General features: G+C 35.6%; 1 protein-coding gene across 50 annotated transcripts in view; it reads left to right on the forward strand.

The window, feature by feature from the left end:
* ARPP21 (cAMP regulated phosphoprotein 21) overlaps positions 1-18,771 on the forward strand; it is a 155,924-nt gene that overhangs the window by 32,841 nt on the left and 104,312 nt on the right. For 17 of the 50 annotated variants that reach the window (XM_055383968.2, XM_055383990.2, XM_019024324.4 and 14 more), the window contains exons 2-7: positions 8,649-8,822; positions 10,582-10,748; positions 11,738-11,779; positions 12,616-12,705; positions 16,626-16,770; positions 18,186-18,264. In XM_055383968.2, the coding sequence (XP_055239943.2) occupies positions 10,620-10,748; positions 11,738-11,779; positions 12,616-12,705; positions 16,626-16,770; positions 18,186-18,264 (485 nt within the window). In that variant the 5' untranslated portion in view covers positions 8,649-8,822; positions 10,582-10,619. The other 33 variants (XM_019024325.4, XM_019024327.4, XM_055383995.2 and 30 more) reach the window with 20 other exon arrangements.

Consider the following 18,771-nt stretch of genomic DNA (forward strand, 5'->3'; position numbering starts at 1 on the left):
ATCAGATGAAACACACTTCTGCAACCCGCTCTTCAGCACTTGAGGTCCTGAACATGGACACTTTTTCTGCAGTACATCCACACCCATTCTCAGGTAGTTTTGTTGTTATTCTCTTGCATTTTCCATTTAAACACACCGAAAGATATTTAACTGTGGTGAGGAAAAATTCCAACACAATGTTGCTACCAAAATAAATGCCAATGTCAAATGAATTATTTTATATTTCAAGTTGACCTATTTTCAGAAAGTCTGAGGAGAGTAAGAATTATTTCTTGAACACTTACATTTTTTTCTAGCAAATATGTTGATCTCAACACAACACTTTTTTGTTTTCGTGACTGTTTTCGGTGGTGTTAATATGTAATTTTATGTAACACTATATTGGGCAATGTACAGAAAGGAAGAAACAAAAGAGGGAGAAAAAACAAAAGACCCCAGCATTTAAGAGGAGGCAGAGCAGGCACATGTGATGAGAATATGTTATCTTCCACTTTGTAATAGGAACACCGTTGCCCCTGAACTGTGTGGCACTTCCTCCAAAGGGGAGAAATGACAGTTCGATGAGGACCCTGTTAGAGTAAGCACTCAGAGGAAACCTCATGCAATACCGAAAGAAGTCAAGTGTGGAAGAAAGGAGAGAAAGACATTGCTTTATCTAGTTTTTTTGTCACCTAGCAATATAAGCAAGGCCTAGATGTTTGGCCAGTTTAATTATGATAAATCATGCAATTAATGATGCCATCATTTTCTCAGAAAAACTCAGAAAGCACCAAGAGCCTGAAGAAACTCAACCACATGTGCATCATCAGTTCAAAGGTTCAGCACTCTCCTTTTATCTTTAATGAGAATATCTTTTCCATTGTCTCTGTTTTTCCTTACTTATATTCTTTAGTTTCATTAAGATAGATTTTCAAAATTAGCTTTCAAGAAGACATTGAGAAAACCCTAAGTTTAATGTTAGTAGTGTCATATGTGTTTATATTATATGCTTCAGTCCTCTGAGTTGCATTGCTCTCAAATCCCTTTGTCTGCTGACTTCTGTAATTAGTTTCATAGCTGCTTCCTAGCAAGCACCATCTCTTTCCTTTCCCCAGTATCCTATCCAGAAAGCCACAAAATATTCTGCACAGTAGGAGACCAATAAATATGCCTAGCTCTCTGTGAATGGATAGACCCACTATCACAGAGCTTAACCAGACCAAAGCCTTCATGAGATCCAAACCTCCAGAAACATGTCCTGGTTTTACTTTCAGGTACCTTCTAGTGGCTGTTGGTTTAGTTTAAGAAAAAACTTTATTGCCACATTAGTTTTCATAGGTCTTTGCATGATTAGATATCTTGGCCTTTAGGTGGAGGATGCAGAAACACAGCAAAGTCACATAGCCATTACTGATTAGAATCCAGGTAGGGCTTTAAGCCTCTTTTCATTCACTGAGTCAACAAAACCTACTATGTGCCAGGCACTATTCTTAGTATTGGGGTTAATATAGAGATACACAAAATAGGCAAAAATCCCCATGATTGTGGAGTTTACATAATAGTGGGAAGAGAATCTTTTTTACCACTTGGTTCAAATTTTGAGCTTTGTTAAAGAATGATTCATCTGCTTTTTCTGAGACCTGGGGAATCCAGTGATTGAACGAGCCATCAGCCAGCCAACTTAACACTAAAGAGATAGGACAGGCAGAGAGCTTGCTGTCTTCCCTGCTGTAGGCTAGCAATGAATAGATGTATTTGATGTGAGGATAAGATGTAATAATCTGTGTAGAAAATTCAGTCAAAAATTATCCCTGTAGTACTCAGTAAAAGGTAGTTGTAATGATATATGTAATAATCTATGTAGAATTATTAACAGATGTAATAATCTATGTAGAAAACTCAGTCAAAAAATACCACTGTAGTACTCAATAAAAGGTAGTTGTTTCATTGGTGTGGTTGTTGAATCTTGCAGAAAGAGAATGCTATTCAGATGTTAACACAAAACTATAGCTCAGAGCTGCCCTATATAACTGGAAACTCCCTTTGTTCCTGTGTCTTCTGAAATTCCACAAGCTATGCTTAGGATGGCAGCATACATCCGTTTCTGCTAATCTCTCTCTGCCCTCTGTCCCTCCCTTTTGGAAGTGGAGTACACCTCCTGTGACCATAGCTTCTGTGATCACAGATTCTATATGCTCACATTTTGCCTTTTAATTTTGAGGACTTGCCCCCTTTCATTCTTTTGCGCCCCTAGAAAGAAAATCCTTTCATTCGTTTTGCTGTTAGGGAGGGAGCTGAGGTCATAGATGGGCAATTTAAACTTCTATGTTGATTCCTTTTTAAAAGGTTTGGGAGTGATGATTTTGGTAATAATAAATCTGAAAAGGCAATATTAAGGCATGAAATAGTCATTTATGGTAGCAAATACAAAGTATTGACATAAAACAAAGATGTCATGGCAATGGAAACATCTTATTTTCCCTAATGTATATATAGGAGTAAACATGGCTTTTATGGACATTTCAAAAATCAGACAAAATAACAACTTAGCAATTTTTATTTGCTTTTATTCATTTTACCTAAATGTCTCTTCCTTTTTACTTTCTTTGAGAAAGGTTTTAATAACTCAAACACTTAGCTCCCGTTTTGGCACCTCTAACTGCATCACATTTGTTATTTCATTGTTTTTGAAATGACAGATGCTTCTTTCACATCTTGTAGGAATGAAGAAGAAAAGAGTTCATGTCAGATATAATGATTACTATTAAAATTAGTATTTCTCCCCCATTTATTAAAAAATGCCTTTTTTCTTTGTGCTGAATTGTATGTTTTTGAACCCTTTAAACCAGAATTGAAGATATGCACTTTATGAAAAATTCTTGTTCCATTAGAGAGTGTCTCCAATAGAAATAACTGAAAATAAATAATGAATTGTTTTCTTGACATCCAGATAAAGAAGAAACTTTTAAATATTTTATTGAATTGAATTGAACTGGGTGTAGAATGCAGAATTTCCAGTACCAGTTAGATTAATAATGCCCAAACAAGAATATCATCATTTCAGAGGATCATTTCACGTTTTCATCCCTGAAATAGTACTGCTTGATATAGGAGATCATAGAACAGTGATACTGAGAGAAATATATAGGATAAGTGTGTAACTCACTGAGATTAAGAACATTTTTGTCTTAGAAAAGTTATATGGTATTGTTATCCACAAGATCCCAACAGTATTATTTAAGTACCTGTGAAATTTGTTTCAGTTACACAAGGAATCATGAGGCCATTGCTCAAGTCTGAGATCCTGGCTTTTTGCTTGAAGATTAAGGAGATGTTTTTTTTTTGAAATGTTACCCGTGTTTCAGCACCAACGTGGATTGTAATTAATTGTTCCACATTAAAAAATTATGATGCCTACCTACAAAACCTGGGTATACTTTATCCGGGAATAATGCAGGCATGTGATTTTCTATGTGGCTTTTGGAAAGATGGGCTCTATGAGTTCTAGGTGTGGAAGGAGGAAATTGGGCAGCTAGATCTCAGACAACTTTATGGCATTCTGATAGCTATGAAAAATGGGCCTTAAGGATTTTCAAAAGGAGAAGCTGAGCATAATATTTAGAAACCCAAATGTGTCCATGTGATTTGGGGGATAAAACCAAGAAAGAGACACACATGCCATCATCAGATGATATGCTCAGGACATTTCTGTGCAGTATTTGCAGGCTCGTTCACAAGGAGAAAAGATAGAGGTCCTGTGAAAAACAATGTGTGGGTCTCTCTTGCGACATACTGGGAATTAGTTGCACAGATTAGGTAAACTTGCCCTATATTTCTAATAGAACCATCACTAGAGGAACACAGGTTATTGAAAAGAGCTCTGACACCCGGTCAAAACGATTATGTTTCCTGAACCATCTCTGCTTGTAGATAAGTCTGGTTCTAGATCTTGTCCAAATCATTGAATTTAATGTCAGTTAGGCTATCTAATTTCAAGCTTCTTTGCAGCTCTGTGGTTGTCTGGGAATTTGCATTTTTTTTTAAAGTTTGCGTCATGCTGGAGGTTGATGACACCACCTTGCATGCGGGTAAATTATGCCAGACTCTTAATACAATGATGTTGGAAATGTAAGGTGGTGATTTGCCTGTATGGGTTATGGAAGTTTAGGTCATTTAAAAATCTTTGGACTGGTCTCAATGGTCACACACTCAAACTAAAACTAACCTTGATGCTCTCAGATTCTTGGCTTATTTTCTAACATGGGAGCAGAGCCTTTGGCTTCTTTCTCTGTGACACTGATTTTGGTCAAAAAAAACCCTCCTTATCTGTAGCAGAAATATGCACAAACTGGGCCAGTCTTGTGACAAGGCTGCCCATCAGCTATTGCAGTCCATCCAGCTCTCTAATTCAGATTATTGACATCCTGATGTTTGTATTGTTCCAGGACCATATCCAGGGTAAGCTTTGGGAAAAAAATTATAGAGTTGTCTTTTTCAGTGAAATATGATGTCTGTTACCCTTTGTTGGTGAAAGCACATTGGCTGTACATGCATTGATTCTGGTGGAGGTGCAGGTGTTCTCTGAACATTGCATTTTCTCTATCTAACCTTTTTATTCTTGCCGTGTCCACATTGGATAGATAAATAGCAATGTATGTCACCAGGTACTGCTAAGATGAAGATGATGATGATGATGATGATAGCATTTAGTAGGTACCTGTGTGAGTCAAGTACTAACCATGGAATGTTACATCCACAGAACTAGTCTGTATATATATATATGTGTTATCAATAAGTCAGAGGAAATTTTGTAAAGCAGAATTCCAATTTCCCCTCTTATAGTATCATTTTCTGCCTTTGATCTGTAGGTGTGTATATTAATTTGCTTATTTTTTAATTTATATTCAGGAAGAAAAAAAGATTTTGAAATGTGAGATTGTGTTAGTTCCCCTGAATAACATGTCACAATGTAGAACATTCTTGCTCATAGTAGAAGCTCAGTAAAGACTTGTTATACAAGTGAAGAAATAAAACACTGGCACAAGGCCTTTCTTCAGATGTTTTTATTGACAAGAGACTTTCCTTAGTTTTAATGGCATTCATGATTATTATGGTGCTACTCCTTTGCACAGCTTTGGCATCAGTTCCTTCCACTTTTGGCATTCTGCTAAACGTTGATCTTGGTTATGTTTGATCCAGGTTACCACACTTAAAAAAGAAAATGTGAGATCCTATATATAACCTTCTACATGTTTATAAAATGTCAGGCTCTTAGATTAAAGCTTAAACAAGGATATTCATTAAAACATTTATATTCCCCGAAATCTTAACCAGAAAATTTATTTTCTTAAATGTCCCCCTCTGTTCTTCCAACAAAATGGTTCTCTGGCAATTTTGGCATTTTCATGATGGCTCAAGAATCTAACAGAATGCCTGCACATGAGGTTGAGTTTAATTAAAGGGTAAAGCTCCTGGTTGAGTGTTTCTTATACACTATTGAACGATTGCATTTTGGGTGTGTAATTAATGTGAAAATTTCTCATTGATATTTTTGATCACCTTGGGAAAATTTCAGATTTGCTAAAGATATTAGTATGTGCATTCTATTCATGGCATTGTTGCTCTTATGTTTGAAATGATTACATCCCAATGACTTTTTTTTACTTGCTGTAAACTTAATTTTAAAGGTTCAAAATCTTTCTTAAACTTTAACAGAATAATTGTTTTGAGAATGGGTTATATGCTTGGCTTATATAGTATTGCAATATTTATATATCTTATGTGGCAGTTTGACAAATCAATCATCACCCCAATATACAAGTGGTTTTCATTTACAGAACCATGCCGAGCTTAAAAAGAAGCAGCAGTGCATATAAGCAAAACATTTCAATTTCAATAAGTAAATCTTGACTGTGTTGTTTCATCATAAAGTACCCATGCTAATTTGGGTTAATATTCGTCCTTCTCTTGTTAATTTTTAGCATAAATATTGTGAAGAAAGTGACTAATATAGTGACACTCCCAACTTATTGATAAAAATTTACCTTTAATTTCCCTTTCATCGGTGAACTAAATTATTGCCGAAATTTGAATCAAATCTGACCTTTCTTTCCCAATTGGTAGCACAGTAATTAATATGTGTAATACACACACACACACACAGACACACACACACACACTTAGGACATATCTATTTTGATAGTGATGATGAAAGACAGCATATCATATTTGGTGCTTTGCATTTTGCCTTTCTTCTCCCTACCTTTCTTCCTCATCTCCACAACCTGAATTGCTACTGTGTTCAACTCTAAACTAAAGAAATAAGAAACAGCGTGAATATAAAGTGATATAGCAATTATTTTACTTGCTTTCTTCATGGTAAATAGTTTACAGCATTGTTGATTAATTTCCTGTAGCTTAATTTGCAAACTATTGACAACCTTCACTAGATGCTACCCACAAAATTATGTTTAAAATAGTATTTCCACTAAAAAAACGATAGTAACTTTTATTTTGTGCATTTATATATAGTCTCTTCTTTCTCCTTCCATCCTTCAAACTGTAACAGTTGAAATTTGGCCAGAATATTTATTAACCAAATGTTGAAGAAAAGATATTTGTTGAAAATAGTTTGGGTTATTTGCAAAAATGAAAGAAATTGAAACAGATCAAGATGAAATGGCAGTGGAAGAGTCCGGTTAGTCTGGTGAGCAGAAAGCTGAAGTAGGGTTGATTTCCTGGCACTGCTTTCTCAGCAAAGAGAACAATTTTAATCAGTTACAAAAATATTTGTGATCCATATGTTCCTCTCTGCTCATTCCCATATGCCCATTTTCTCTTTTATCTTGGTAGATGAAGACTTTATGATTCAGGCATGCAAGAATAATACCTCGCTGACTTTAGAGCTCGGTGCTATTTCAAAACGTGTCCTGGTAATTACGCATACACATATATCCAGGCTGTCCCCACTTTGAGTTAGTTATGTGAATATCAGTTTGTTCTTTCTCTCTTCCTGGAAAGAATTATATCTTGCATCCTCCTACTGAGGCTGGAATAATGCATCTAAGACTTAGTTTTGGAAATTACGTTGCTGTTCACCTGCTGAGTGAACTGTACAAATATGAGGGTCTTAAAGAGAAATCAAAAGAGTTGCTGTGATCCTTGAGAACTTCATTCAACTTGGAAAAAGTACAACAGAATCCAGAATGCTTTTCGTAACCATCACTGACATTTATGCTAAGACATATTAGATAATGGGCTTCTTAGTTAAATAGATTCTAATTTTTAAGACACGATGATTTCTATTTAATATTGAGTATTATAGTAGCTATGGTGAAACTGATCAAAATTGAAAAATTAAAATTACTATTGATTAGCAATCCAGTTTTTTCCTAAATGCATGTCTAGCTCTCAAAAGCCATATAATTTCCAAAAACGAAAGAAACATAGTTTAAAGTCTAATCATCCATCTTCATAAAACATGAATAAATCCAGAAACTATTGACTGTACTACTGATTGCATTTTCAACAGTTGTTTTCCCCTTGCACAACAAATGGCTTTGTAACCCAATATGTTATTAATATAGCCACAGTAAAATCCTGTAAGGAACCAGCTGTGCTCATTTAAACTTGGGCGAAGAGGGTAGCAAGGAGGAGGGAGAGAGGGTTTCTAACTTTCAAACTATGTAACTGGGATGCATTTAGTGTTTTCATAGACAGGTATATGTTGGAAGAGGTGTGCATGCTGTTGGATTTAGCCGTTGTGCACCAGAATAGCGTTATAGGGAAAAGGAAGAGATGCAGCCTGATTTGGGCAAATATTATTAGGAGCCCGTCTCTGTGTTTGCATTCAAGCTGTCTTTGCCGCTGCTCCTGTAGGAGTTGTGAGAAAGAGAAAGTGCACATTATAGCGTGGATTGTTTTCAACAGGCTTGAATTTTGCAAATCTGTTGAATCCCTCTGTCAGTGTTTCTTTGCTGTCAAACAGAATGCCCAGCTGGCAGTGGCAATCCCGATGGGGAGGGAGGGCTATGGATAGATTGTGTTCACCCTGCAACAAGAATATTAGGAATTCTTCTTCCCAAACTATAAGTAGAGAGAAAAGAGCTTTCTCAGCCATGCCGTTATAAAAGTTTTCTTCTTCTTTTTTTTAACTTTTATAGAGAATGTTTCATGAAATCAAAACCTTTCTGTACACTTTATTCAGGTAGCTTTCATAAAGAGAGAAACCACATAAACAGCATTAAAATGTATAACGTAATCTACAATTAAGACAAAGGCTTTGGTTAGAAAAAGAGGCAAGACTTTTGCTCATAGGTGATCCTGATTCTCATTGAGGCAAACACACAAGCTTGTTTTTTTTTTTTTTTTTTTAATACAAAGTGCGAGATTTCACTAAAAAAGGTTAAAATTGAAGTGAGTAATCTTCGGTGCATAATGCAATTGTTAATTTTAGCTCCTTGCGTGGGTGCCGTTCTGACTTGAACAGCCGGCTGTAGCCTTCATTAGAGAAGAAGCAGGCAGCTTGAGACAGGTGGAGCTGGATCAAGCTGTGAACGTGATTTGCTGGAAGCTGGTCATTAGTGTTAGAAACCCCGTCTTATTTATTTCATCCTTCACCCTACCATGATTATTGCAATTATTATTATTTATTTTTCATCTTTTTTCAGGTTGACGATGTGTCACACTGTGTAAGGGAATCGCATGGAGATGGGCATTCCGAACTGTTAATGGGGACATGGGACTCCAGTTGTCTCTGATCACTTGTGTGGATTTTCCTGGCGTAGAACGACAGAAGCCGCTAGTAAGTCGCCAAGACCTACAGCAGGAATTCTGCACCAAAGGTAAAGGTCTTGTTGTCTGGCTGTCATCTCATCTGCATTTTAGATTTATTATTATATAAATGTGCCTGCTTGCATCCAGCAGTTCACTGAATGTAACCATGACAGGATCTGTATCAGAGACTCATTTGGCTTGTAGTTTGGAGAATTAGAGCTCAATTTGTTCACTCCATTTTAAATCTGGTCATGTTCCGTTTTTTACTTAAATACTCTAAAAAACAAGTTAGGGCAACAGAAGTCCCCTATCCAATGCACTGAGAAACAAGCTGTTTGCCAGTGGAAAATGGAACTTTTTATTTTGTTAACCACGCATACTGAGTGCCACTGAAATATAAGAAATCCGTCAGAATGCACTGGATGAAATATCCTAAAACCTCCCAAAACCTGAATGCATTGCTTACTAGTCACTTTACAGACTCAAACTACCATCCTGTTGGAAAACCTCCTTTTACATTCCCACAATCCTTTGCTGAATAAGCCTGTGTATTTTAAAGATATCATTAGATACCATCTGTTTTGTCATGGTAGATTTTAGCAAAATTTCTGTGGTTTAGATTTTTCTCATGCTTCCTATTTTCAGTTGGAAATAAAGTTACTGATTTAGTAAATGGTAATTGAATACTCTCAAAGAAACATATTAAAACTCTTATTTGTCTAGTAATAATTACCATTGTAATGACTGGGAATGGGACAGTCATTGCTTGGGATTTTTTTGAAAAGAACTAACTTTCTAAGCTACAGCGCCTCTCTCTGCTTCTCCTTCTCCTTCTTCTTTCTTTTTACTTTCTTCTTCTCTCTCCTCCTCCTCTTCCTTCCTCCTCCTCCTCCCTCCTTCTCTTTCTTCTTTTTTTTTTTCTTTCTATTTTTCTCACAGCTTAAAAAAGTGAGGAGGAAGTAAATGCTAAATTATTCATGAGCCTCATTTGACAGCACATCAGAAGGGGAAGTGTCAGGGGTTTTATAAAGGTAGGGAGAAAAAAATAATAACAGATTTTAACTCTGAAAAGCCATTTCCAGTGTCTGTAGACTATTGTGAGCCTGGAGAAGTAGCATTTAGTTGGGATAGCTTCACTAGAGCTGCCTGCCAAAGACTTCCTTCCACAGGATCTTGTCGCACCAGCAACTGACAGGAGCTTGGGAGCTCGGGAGCTTGGGAGAGGGCTTATGTTTTTAATAATGTAGCCGTCAGTTCGAAGCCTGGAAATGTTGACCCTCAAAGGTTCATTGCCAAAATTAGATACCATATTTATGCTGAATTATTACCTTTTCTATAGTTTTTTTTGACCTTGCAGACTACTGTATTCTTTATACCTAGGGAAGCATGTCTATGTTTGGAACCTGCAAATAATTTTTCAGTCATCTTAGAGATGCTGCAGAACATCAGTGCCACATCTTGAGTCAGAAGTCGAGGGTCATTTGTTCAAAAGTTGGAGAAATATCCTCTTTTGTTGCTTCTTCTACTCTGTAGTGGAGAATGGGGAACTGCTAGTTGTGTGGGAGTTATGTGTCTCTAAGATTTGTTGACCCATTTTGATGGCAAGGTGTATTCACAAGTGTGTGTAAAGGGGGTGTGGATGGGACAACTGCATCTGCCTCTTGTGCATGCCTTGGGTACTTGATTTCATCTTGTTTTTTCCCCCTTTTGTATAAAATTCTCAAAATTGCTCATTTGGATTTGAATATGAAAGGAGAAATGAAATCTCTAAAGAATGATAGTAAATACCTTGCACTGACTTTATTTTCTGATATCTTAACCTTCTAGGGCATAAAATCTTGTTATTTTAATTTGCATCTGGGAGAATGTCTGAGCAAGGAGACCTGAATCAGGCAATAGCAGAGGAAGGAGGGACTGAGCAGGAGACAGCCACTCCAGAGAACGGCATTGTTAAATCAGAAAGTCTGGATGAAGAGGAGAAACTGGAACTGCAGGTGAGTGAGCATGAAGAGACCCTGACTCTCATACAACTGTGTGCAGCTCCCTTCTTTTATTTTCAGAATACTTTAGAGATTTATTTTTTAAAGAGTTTCACTAGTTATATCATTAGGAAATGCTAGTCTCCTACTTTTTCAATTTTTGTCACTTTTTGTCCTAACCCAACCATGCTCTAAAATGTGTTTTGTGGGGAAAAAAGTCATAGGAAAGTATTTATTTTCTGAATTTGCACACAGCATCCCCTTACCAATTTCCAGAACACCTCAAGGTGTATGTACATAGAGGGCTTCTCCCAAGGCAGCTTTAGACTAGCTGAGTTTTAAAAATGAATTTGCTATTCTGTGGAAAGATGAAGACTCAATTCATGGTAAACTAAGAAAAATCAAAGGCAGGTGTTCCTTTGACTTTCATGGGCATGCTGAGGCTCAAATCTTATTAGCAAACAAGCTAAACCCTAGAATTCCCAGCCAAAGAGAGAGTACTTGAAGGAGGAAAAAAGACTGGGAATGATTAAAGGAAATGAAAAAGTGTTGTGAAACATATCATGATTAACAAGGGAAAGAGATTTGGTAGAAGGAAAGCAAACTGCACTTACAAATAGCTTGTAAGTATTGATTTTCTTTTAACTAAACTACAGAAGTGTTAACTCTTTATATACCAACAGTTAACAAACGCAGATAACTGCATGATGGCCAAAAAACTTCAAAGCTGGCTTTTCCTTGTCCCCTTTCCAATAGTTGTCATAAACAGAAAAGAGCTAAAAGTTAGTCAAAAGTTTTTTAAAGCTTGGGAAGGAAGAGTCCTCCCTAATGGTTGTGATGTTCTGTTGCTATTATTATTATTGACTTCTCTACTGTAGCCGGTAGTGACATTTTCTCTCTTTCTTTCTCTCTCTCTCTCTCTCTCTCTCTCTCTCGGTTGTTGATTTACTGTCCGTTTTTGTTTGTTTTATTTTATTTTGTTTTATTTTCTTTCCAACATACAGAGGCGGCTGGAGGCTCAGAATCAAGAAAGAAGAAAATCCAAGGTAGGGTTCTTAACATTCTAGGTAGACCTGATATCATGGGTATAAATTACATATTTTACATCAGAGTTAAAGGATTTGCCAGCATTTCAGATGATTTTGTCCAGATATTGTGGGGGATCTCGGTTGTACTGGTGCTGGTTGTTTTTTATGGGGTTATGTTTATGCATGTCTTACTTTATGGCACTGCATATTTTTTAGTTAGAGGATTTAGTGTTCAAATAGCTGCAAATGTATGTATTTGATCCTGTGTTCACACTTAAGAGATTTGACAGTACTTTGCAAAACAAATGACCACTTGTTTTGTGTTCACACTTAGAGATTTGACAGTATTTTACAAAACAAATGACCATTTGTTTTGTTTTTATTTTAAATAAAATTTAGAGTAGATATTTTATTCTCAGTACTTGATTTCTGCCTTGAAGTAAACAGATACTACTGTTTAGTACACACTCTTCATCCTTTTAACCATCTTCTCAGTCAAATCTCCTGCAAACTTAGTTTTAGTAAAAATTAATTTTATCACTTTTTCCTCCTGATATTTTCATGAAATGACAGCAATTCATTCTTCCTATGTTCCCAATGTGATGCACACAATTTAGCAGAAGTATTTTTTTAAATTTATCTATTCACGTTCTTCTTTACTTCCATCCCCATCAATACAGAGGTATGATGCTTTGAGCCAATGTAAACAGTACTGATTGGCAGACTTGAAGTTTGGTTTTAAAAATCTCATTTGGGGAAGTTATGTAAATGTGGAGATGATTTGGCAGTCTGAGAATGCTTCCTGTTTGTTTTCTTTATTTTCCTTTCCTTCCCTTTTCTTTCCCCCCTCCTAGTCAGGAGCAGGAAAAGGTAAACTGACTCGCAGTCTTGCTGTCTGTGAGGAATCTTCTGCCAGACCAGGAGGTGAAAGTCTTCAGGATCAGGTATATCCCCTTGCCATTATCATTAATTGCATGAATGGGATCCACCTTTGTGTGCATGACTCTTAATTTGGTGTTAAACAGTGTTTTGGGGGAGAAAAATATAATTGAAGAAAATAATTCATTTTTTGGCTTCATCCCCTGCTTATGCAACATTCTAAAATAGTTTAATGGTTTGTCACAGAGTATTACATTTGTTTTTTTCCAGACTCTCTGAAAACTGCAAATGGAAAGGAATTCAAAAGAATTTAGATTAAAAGTTAAATAAAAAGTAGGCACAGTAGTGCTGAATTTTCCTCAAAGGCTCTCTTTTGATAAGGCTGAACCAAATATAATCCCAAGTATCCTCTCTCCTTCCTTGTTGGAGATGTCTTACCTCTCAGCTCCCCAAAATGCACTTGCCTATAAGAAACACAATTGCTGGTTCATATGAAACTTAGGAAATAGTGAATAAGGTGCATTTAACTTTGGAGAAATACTTTTATGGCTTTGGTGGAGATTTCTCAATACTGCAAAAGTTGTCCAGAAATGAATCTGAGCTGATGGTGACTTTAAGTTAATATTATTAATATATCACTGCATATTTTTACCCTTATTTTTGCTCCTTACAGCAAGATTAGTAGGTTATAAAAATTTAAATTTAAACAAAATTATTTCATGACAAAATGGGAAACTTCACATCATACTTATTTTTGTTTGCCTTTTAGGCATCATATTAGCTTTTATAAAAAACGGTCTTGCTGCTGAAATTGTACTTATTTTATCAGAGGCTGGGTGCAGTCAAGACAAAAGTAAAATGGTTAACCTGAGCCCAGGGGAGGGAAAATTGATTAAGATATCATTATTTTTGTTTGGTTTGGTTTTGCTTTTTTCTTCTTACTTTAATTGAAATACTCTGAATTCCCCTCATGGAAACAGAGAGCATTGAGAGCACTTTCTTTAAAAGGACCAAAAATAAATTCCTAATAGATTTTGTCCTAAGAGAGTGTTTTTTTTTCTAGCATCATTTTCTTTACATGCCACTCATGTCATAAGGCATGGACAGGCTATCTTTCAGTGGCCATTACTATGTTTCGTACACATGCTTTATTTTACTTGGGCTCTGAGAAATGTGTGGCTTTCCTTCAGCATTTTATTTGTGCTTCTATTTTTAATGGAGATTGAAAAGGGAGAATAATGTGAATATCACGGCTTATATTATTAAATGTTGATTGATGGCTTGTAATGTACTGCACACAATATATGTTAACTCTGCAGAATGACAGACCCTGGGAGAAGTAATGCCCCAGTTGTCCCCCACTCCTAATGCCAGGCAGAGAAGGACAGCCTTTATAGACTTAATCTGCTTTTTGTCCCATTTGACAAGGTACCAGGAGGAAATTTTTTAAGGGATCAACTGTATCATAGCGCCCACTCTGGACCTAAGTCTAGTGTCTCCATACAATTGGTGCAGAGAAATAAGGGGTAAATGGTGCTTTGTTCCTGCTGGTTCCAAGCTCAGAAACCAAGACTAGCTTTGTAGGAGAGAATGAGAGCCTGCAAGCCTCTCTTTGGATTGGCTGAGGAGTGGTGGGAGCAGGGGGCTGATAGAAAACATCCAGACACACATATAAGCAAGTGGCCGTGCTACCTTTTTAGAGAATAAAGAAACAGACTTTTGAGTTTATATGCAATGCCTTCATTAGGTACCACCGGCACTTACAAAATGTGCGGACTGAATCCCAGAGAACACTGGCAGATGTATACAGTATATGGATTGTATCGCTTCCCCAATGTTTGTAAATTCACAGTATTTGGAAAACTGCCTTCATTTTCCAGTGTGGGAAAAACTCTTGCTACCTGTATTACTTGATCTCAGACCCATACCTGATGGTTCAGTCTGTCCTTAAGTTAAAAGAATTTTGCTTTTCTAATGTTATACTATTTACCTGTCAGTGTATTACTGCAACTTGAATCACTCTTTTACTGTTGTTGGATATAAACTTATCCTGTACCAATGTATTTATTAACACTTGTATTTTATTATTGAGCATATCAATAAAAATATTAAAAAATAACAGATTGTTTTTTACCAACTCTATAGCACTTTTGTGTGTTCTTTCAACACCGTAATATATATGCATAGAAAAGATATTTTTTTTCCTGAGTATAGTATTTGTCAACACATGGCATCAGTTTGTACATTTTTTTATAGTGGATATTCTTTAGCCTCTGCTCATGCATTTATAATATATGTCCAAGCCTCTATGATTTTAGATTCATACATACAGAGGCTGGTTGTTTCAGTCAGTTTTGAAGAAGCAATGAGATGACCTTCGTGGCCTGGGAGCCCTCAGTTTCCCTTGATGATTAACTGTCAAACTGAATCTTCCCCATCTCAGCCTTGTCTTCTGGACCGGAGATGTCCCAGTGATTTCTTTAGCAAGTAGAAGCAAATCCTATCCCTAGAACCTGCCTGAACCTTTGCATATTAAGACATTTCTGTCCCAAACTGCAATAAATGACTCTATAATCAAATTACACTCAGGTTTTACAAAGTTTATATATGTACATCCCCAGGAAAAACGTGTTGAAGTTGGAAAACTCAGCTAAGATATTTATGATGAAAGTATGTTTTATTTCATCATTTATATTGTGTGACATTATAAGCATAGTGAAACAGGGAGTTCACAGTGGAGCCCCTTCCAAAAAAGAAATTTAGCTTCAGAGAACTTTTCTTTATGCTTGTTAGATTAGCCAGGTTTACTGAGAACCATTAAGAATCCCAAATTTGAGAGGGTACAAGCATCAATTTAGTCACATGTAGTGTGAGCATTAGTTTAATTTTCAGTGAGAGACATTATTAGTCATTGGGATTATTTTTTCCTACATCATAAATTTTAATGTCACTAGTGGAAGAAAGCTTTGCCATCAAATGATCTCTTACATAAGAATAAGTGGGCTTAACGTTGGTTAATTTGTCATAGTTTTAATCATAGCATAGGTTTTACATAAAACTAAAAAACATGATTTGGCTCATTCTTCTTCAAAACAGTGAACATACTATCAATCAAATTGCTGATATATGTGAGTTAATACAAAATAATCTATTTTCAGTGCAAAATAAATAAGAATAAAAGTGGATCCAGTCCCAATGCTGTAAATGGCCAATCTTAAATCAAACATCATTTCAAGACAATATTATATTTTGCAAAGGACTAACTGATGCTAAAATAAAATAATATTAAATTTTATATATTATTTATGAAAAACATAATTCTACTTCCTACCTTTTCTAAAAGGCAATGCTTATTGTAACTATACATTATAATGATTTATTAGTGGTATTTATAAACAATTATAATAAGTTTATACCTAGAATTCCTGCAATTATATAGTCTGCTTTTTCATAGTAGTAGAAGTCATTGTTGACCTGGGTCTAAAATTGAGTTTTTAATTGTAAATTCAGTAATAGGGGCTTCTTTATGTCTGTTCTATTTGTAATTATGATTCCTAGTATATGTCTGTCTTTGTGCCAATTTCCCCTTATAAGGAATTATAGAATAGAACTACGGAGGATTTTTTTTTTAATACGATGGCTGTGATGAGAGCTTACTGATAAAGAAATTTTTTCTAGGTGTTTAAAAATAAACCTGTAGAAAAAAAATAAGTATTGTGATCTACAGGAATTCAACTTGGTTAAGGTTAATATTCATAAGGCAAAGTTTTAGTACTAGGTGTTCCTTATGACCTCCCATTGACTCCTGAAGATTAAGTCATTTTAAAGGGCAATTAATTTCCTGACAGGTTTAATTTTTACCATTTAGAAAAAAAAATCTGCACCTGGTTTTCATTTTTCTATACTTTATAACCTCTATGCAAAATGGGAGCCAGACAGAGATTATTAAACCCGGCCCTAAATTATTATATTTTTTCCCCAACAGGAATCAATTCATTTACAGCTTTCCAGTTTTTCCAGCCTGCAAGAGGAGGATAAATCTAGGAAAGATGACTCTGAAAGAGAAAAAGAAAAGGATAAAAACAAAGATAAAACCTCTGAAAAACCCAAGATCAGAATGTTATCAAAAGGTGAATGTGAAAATATTTCCTTAACTTACTCAATTTGGGCACACACATAGTCACAGAACACATTCTAGATTTCACATGCATATTCACCTCCCACCAAACCCTGCATATGATTCTATACGTGTGCGTATCTGTGTGTGTGTAAAAAATGTGAACTTGATTTTCTTTCTGTTTATAGTGTCATTACTTGTGTTGCTAGACAGGTTATTTTTAGGATCACATATTTCTTTGGATTCACATTTTAATCTTCTGTTTTCAGTGACAAGCTTGTACAAGGAATAAATATAAATCTGCCCTAAATTTAGGTTTCTTGGACCGATTAACTTGGATTGGTGAAAAGTAATGATACCAAGTTTAATGTCTTAACTCTCATGTTTATCTTAAAAGACAGAGAGTGGATTATCTCAGTTCATAAGTGATATGGTCCCCAAAGTACAGCTGTATATGTCAACGGAATACATGATTCACATTTTATCTGGCTCAGAATTTAGTCTCTGAACCCATCTACTATCAAGTAATGTTTATTTAAGAAATACCCACTTCTACTTCAATAAATCACTGTGCAAAAAGTCATACATTTACAGACTCAAAACCTACAGTCCAAACTGTCCAAATTTTTGGCATACCTATCATGGTACAAAACAAAACTAAGTTGAAATGAAGAGTACCATGAGTAAACAGGCTTGCAGTAGACTTAAACAAACAAACAAACAAACTGGACAACTGGGAAAGAATAGAGCATCTGGTCAACTGAGAAATGACAACCGCTTCTAACAGTTATGTGTTCTATAACCATACATCTGCTTATAATTGTTGTTTCTGCTGAGGAATATCTAAAATCCCAGGTGTATATGACAGTAAAGAAGTTCAGGTTTCTAAAACAGTTTTAGAAATTAAGCTTTGGACAGCATTAGGATATTTAAAAGTCTCGGGAATATTTAGTGTCCTCCTGTATTTTGTACTGATTAATAGGTAGTCTCATAACAGAACATTCATTTTTTTTTTGCCTTCTTTGTTTTAAGAGAAAAAGGGTTCCATGGGATCTCAAACTCTTGAGAGCTCTCTCTGTAGGTGGGAGTTCTGTCATGTGGGGTTTGTGCCCTTGTTATTTACAATGCAGAATGAACACGTGATATTTGACTCCACCTCTCCCCCACACCCAGACTGTGCCCACTTCCCCTCCTATGACATTTGGATCTTTCCATATTCAGGATTTATTGGGTGTTTTCAATCCCGGAATCTAATTTTCATTCTGATGTTATATTGCCAGATTGCTAGTTTTGAAACATGTATTTTTATACCAACAGCTTCACCTAAAATTTATCTGAGCAGGGGGAAACAGGATAGGTTGGGGAAACCTTTTCCACCCCACCTTTCCACCACCATTCCTGACAGCTCCGTCCTGCTATTTGTTTCAGATTGCAGCCAAGAATACACGGATTCTACAGGCATAGACTTACACGAGTTTCTGATTAACACATTAAAGAATAATTCCAGGTAAATTATTAAATGAGCCTCTTATTTTTAGAAGGATCAAATAGAATATTACAATCAAAGTTATTAATCCAACACTTCTAAGAAAGCCATTGTAAAATGCAGATACCTTCCCTGACGTCTTAAACTATCTCCTGTATTTTTTTTCTACTAATCGTTTGCATGTTTGCTTTTTATAGAGAGTCTTAATAACTGGGTAGTTACCCAATTAATAAATTATACTTTAACAGTTCTGCTTTTCAGATCACAAAGAGATACTGGCTAAGGGGGAAAAATAGCAAATAAAAATTATTGTCGTCAAATAAGCCAATTATGTTTTAATGCAGCTATGTATTCATTTACAGTCAATACTTGGCCTTGGTTTTGTTCCAGTTTCCTATTTATTTGAAATATACTATTTATTTGATGTGTTTTTTGATCCTAGTACTTTGCATGCCATAATTAACATTAAGACTACAAAATTTAGATATTTCAATATACTTAAAAAATAAGATAAGGAATACTCTTAAA

The sequence above is a fragment of the Gorilla gorilla genome, chromosome 2, assembly GCF_029281585.2.
Source record: "Gorilla gorilla gorilla isolate KB3781 chromosome 2, NHGRI_mGorGor1-v2.1_pri, whole genome shotgun sequence".
NCBI lineage: Eukaryota > Metazoa > Chordata > Mammalia > Primates > Hominidae > Gorilla > Gorilla gorilla.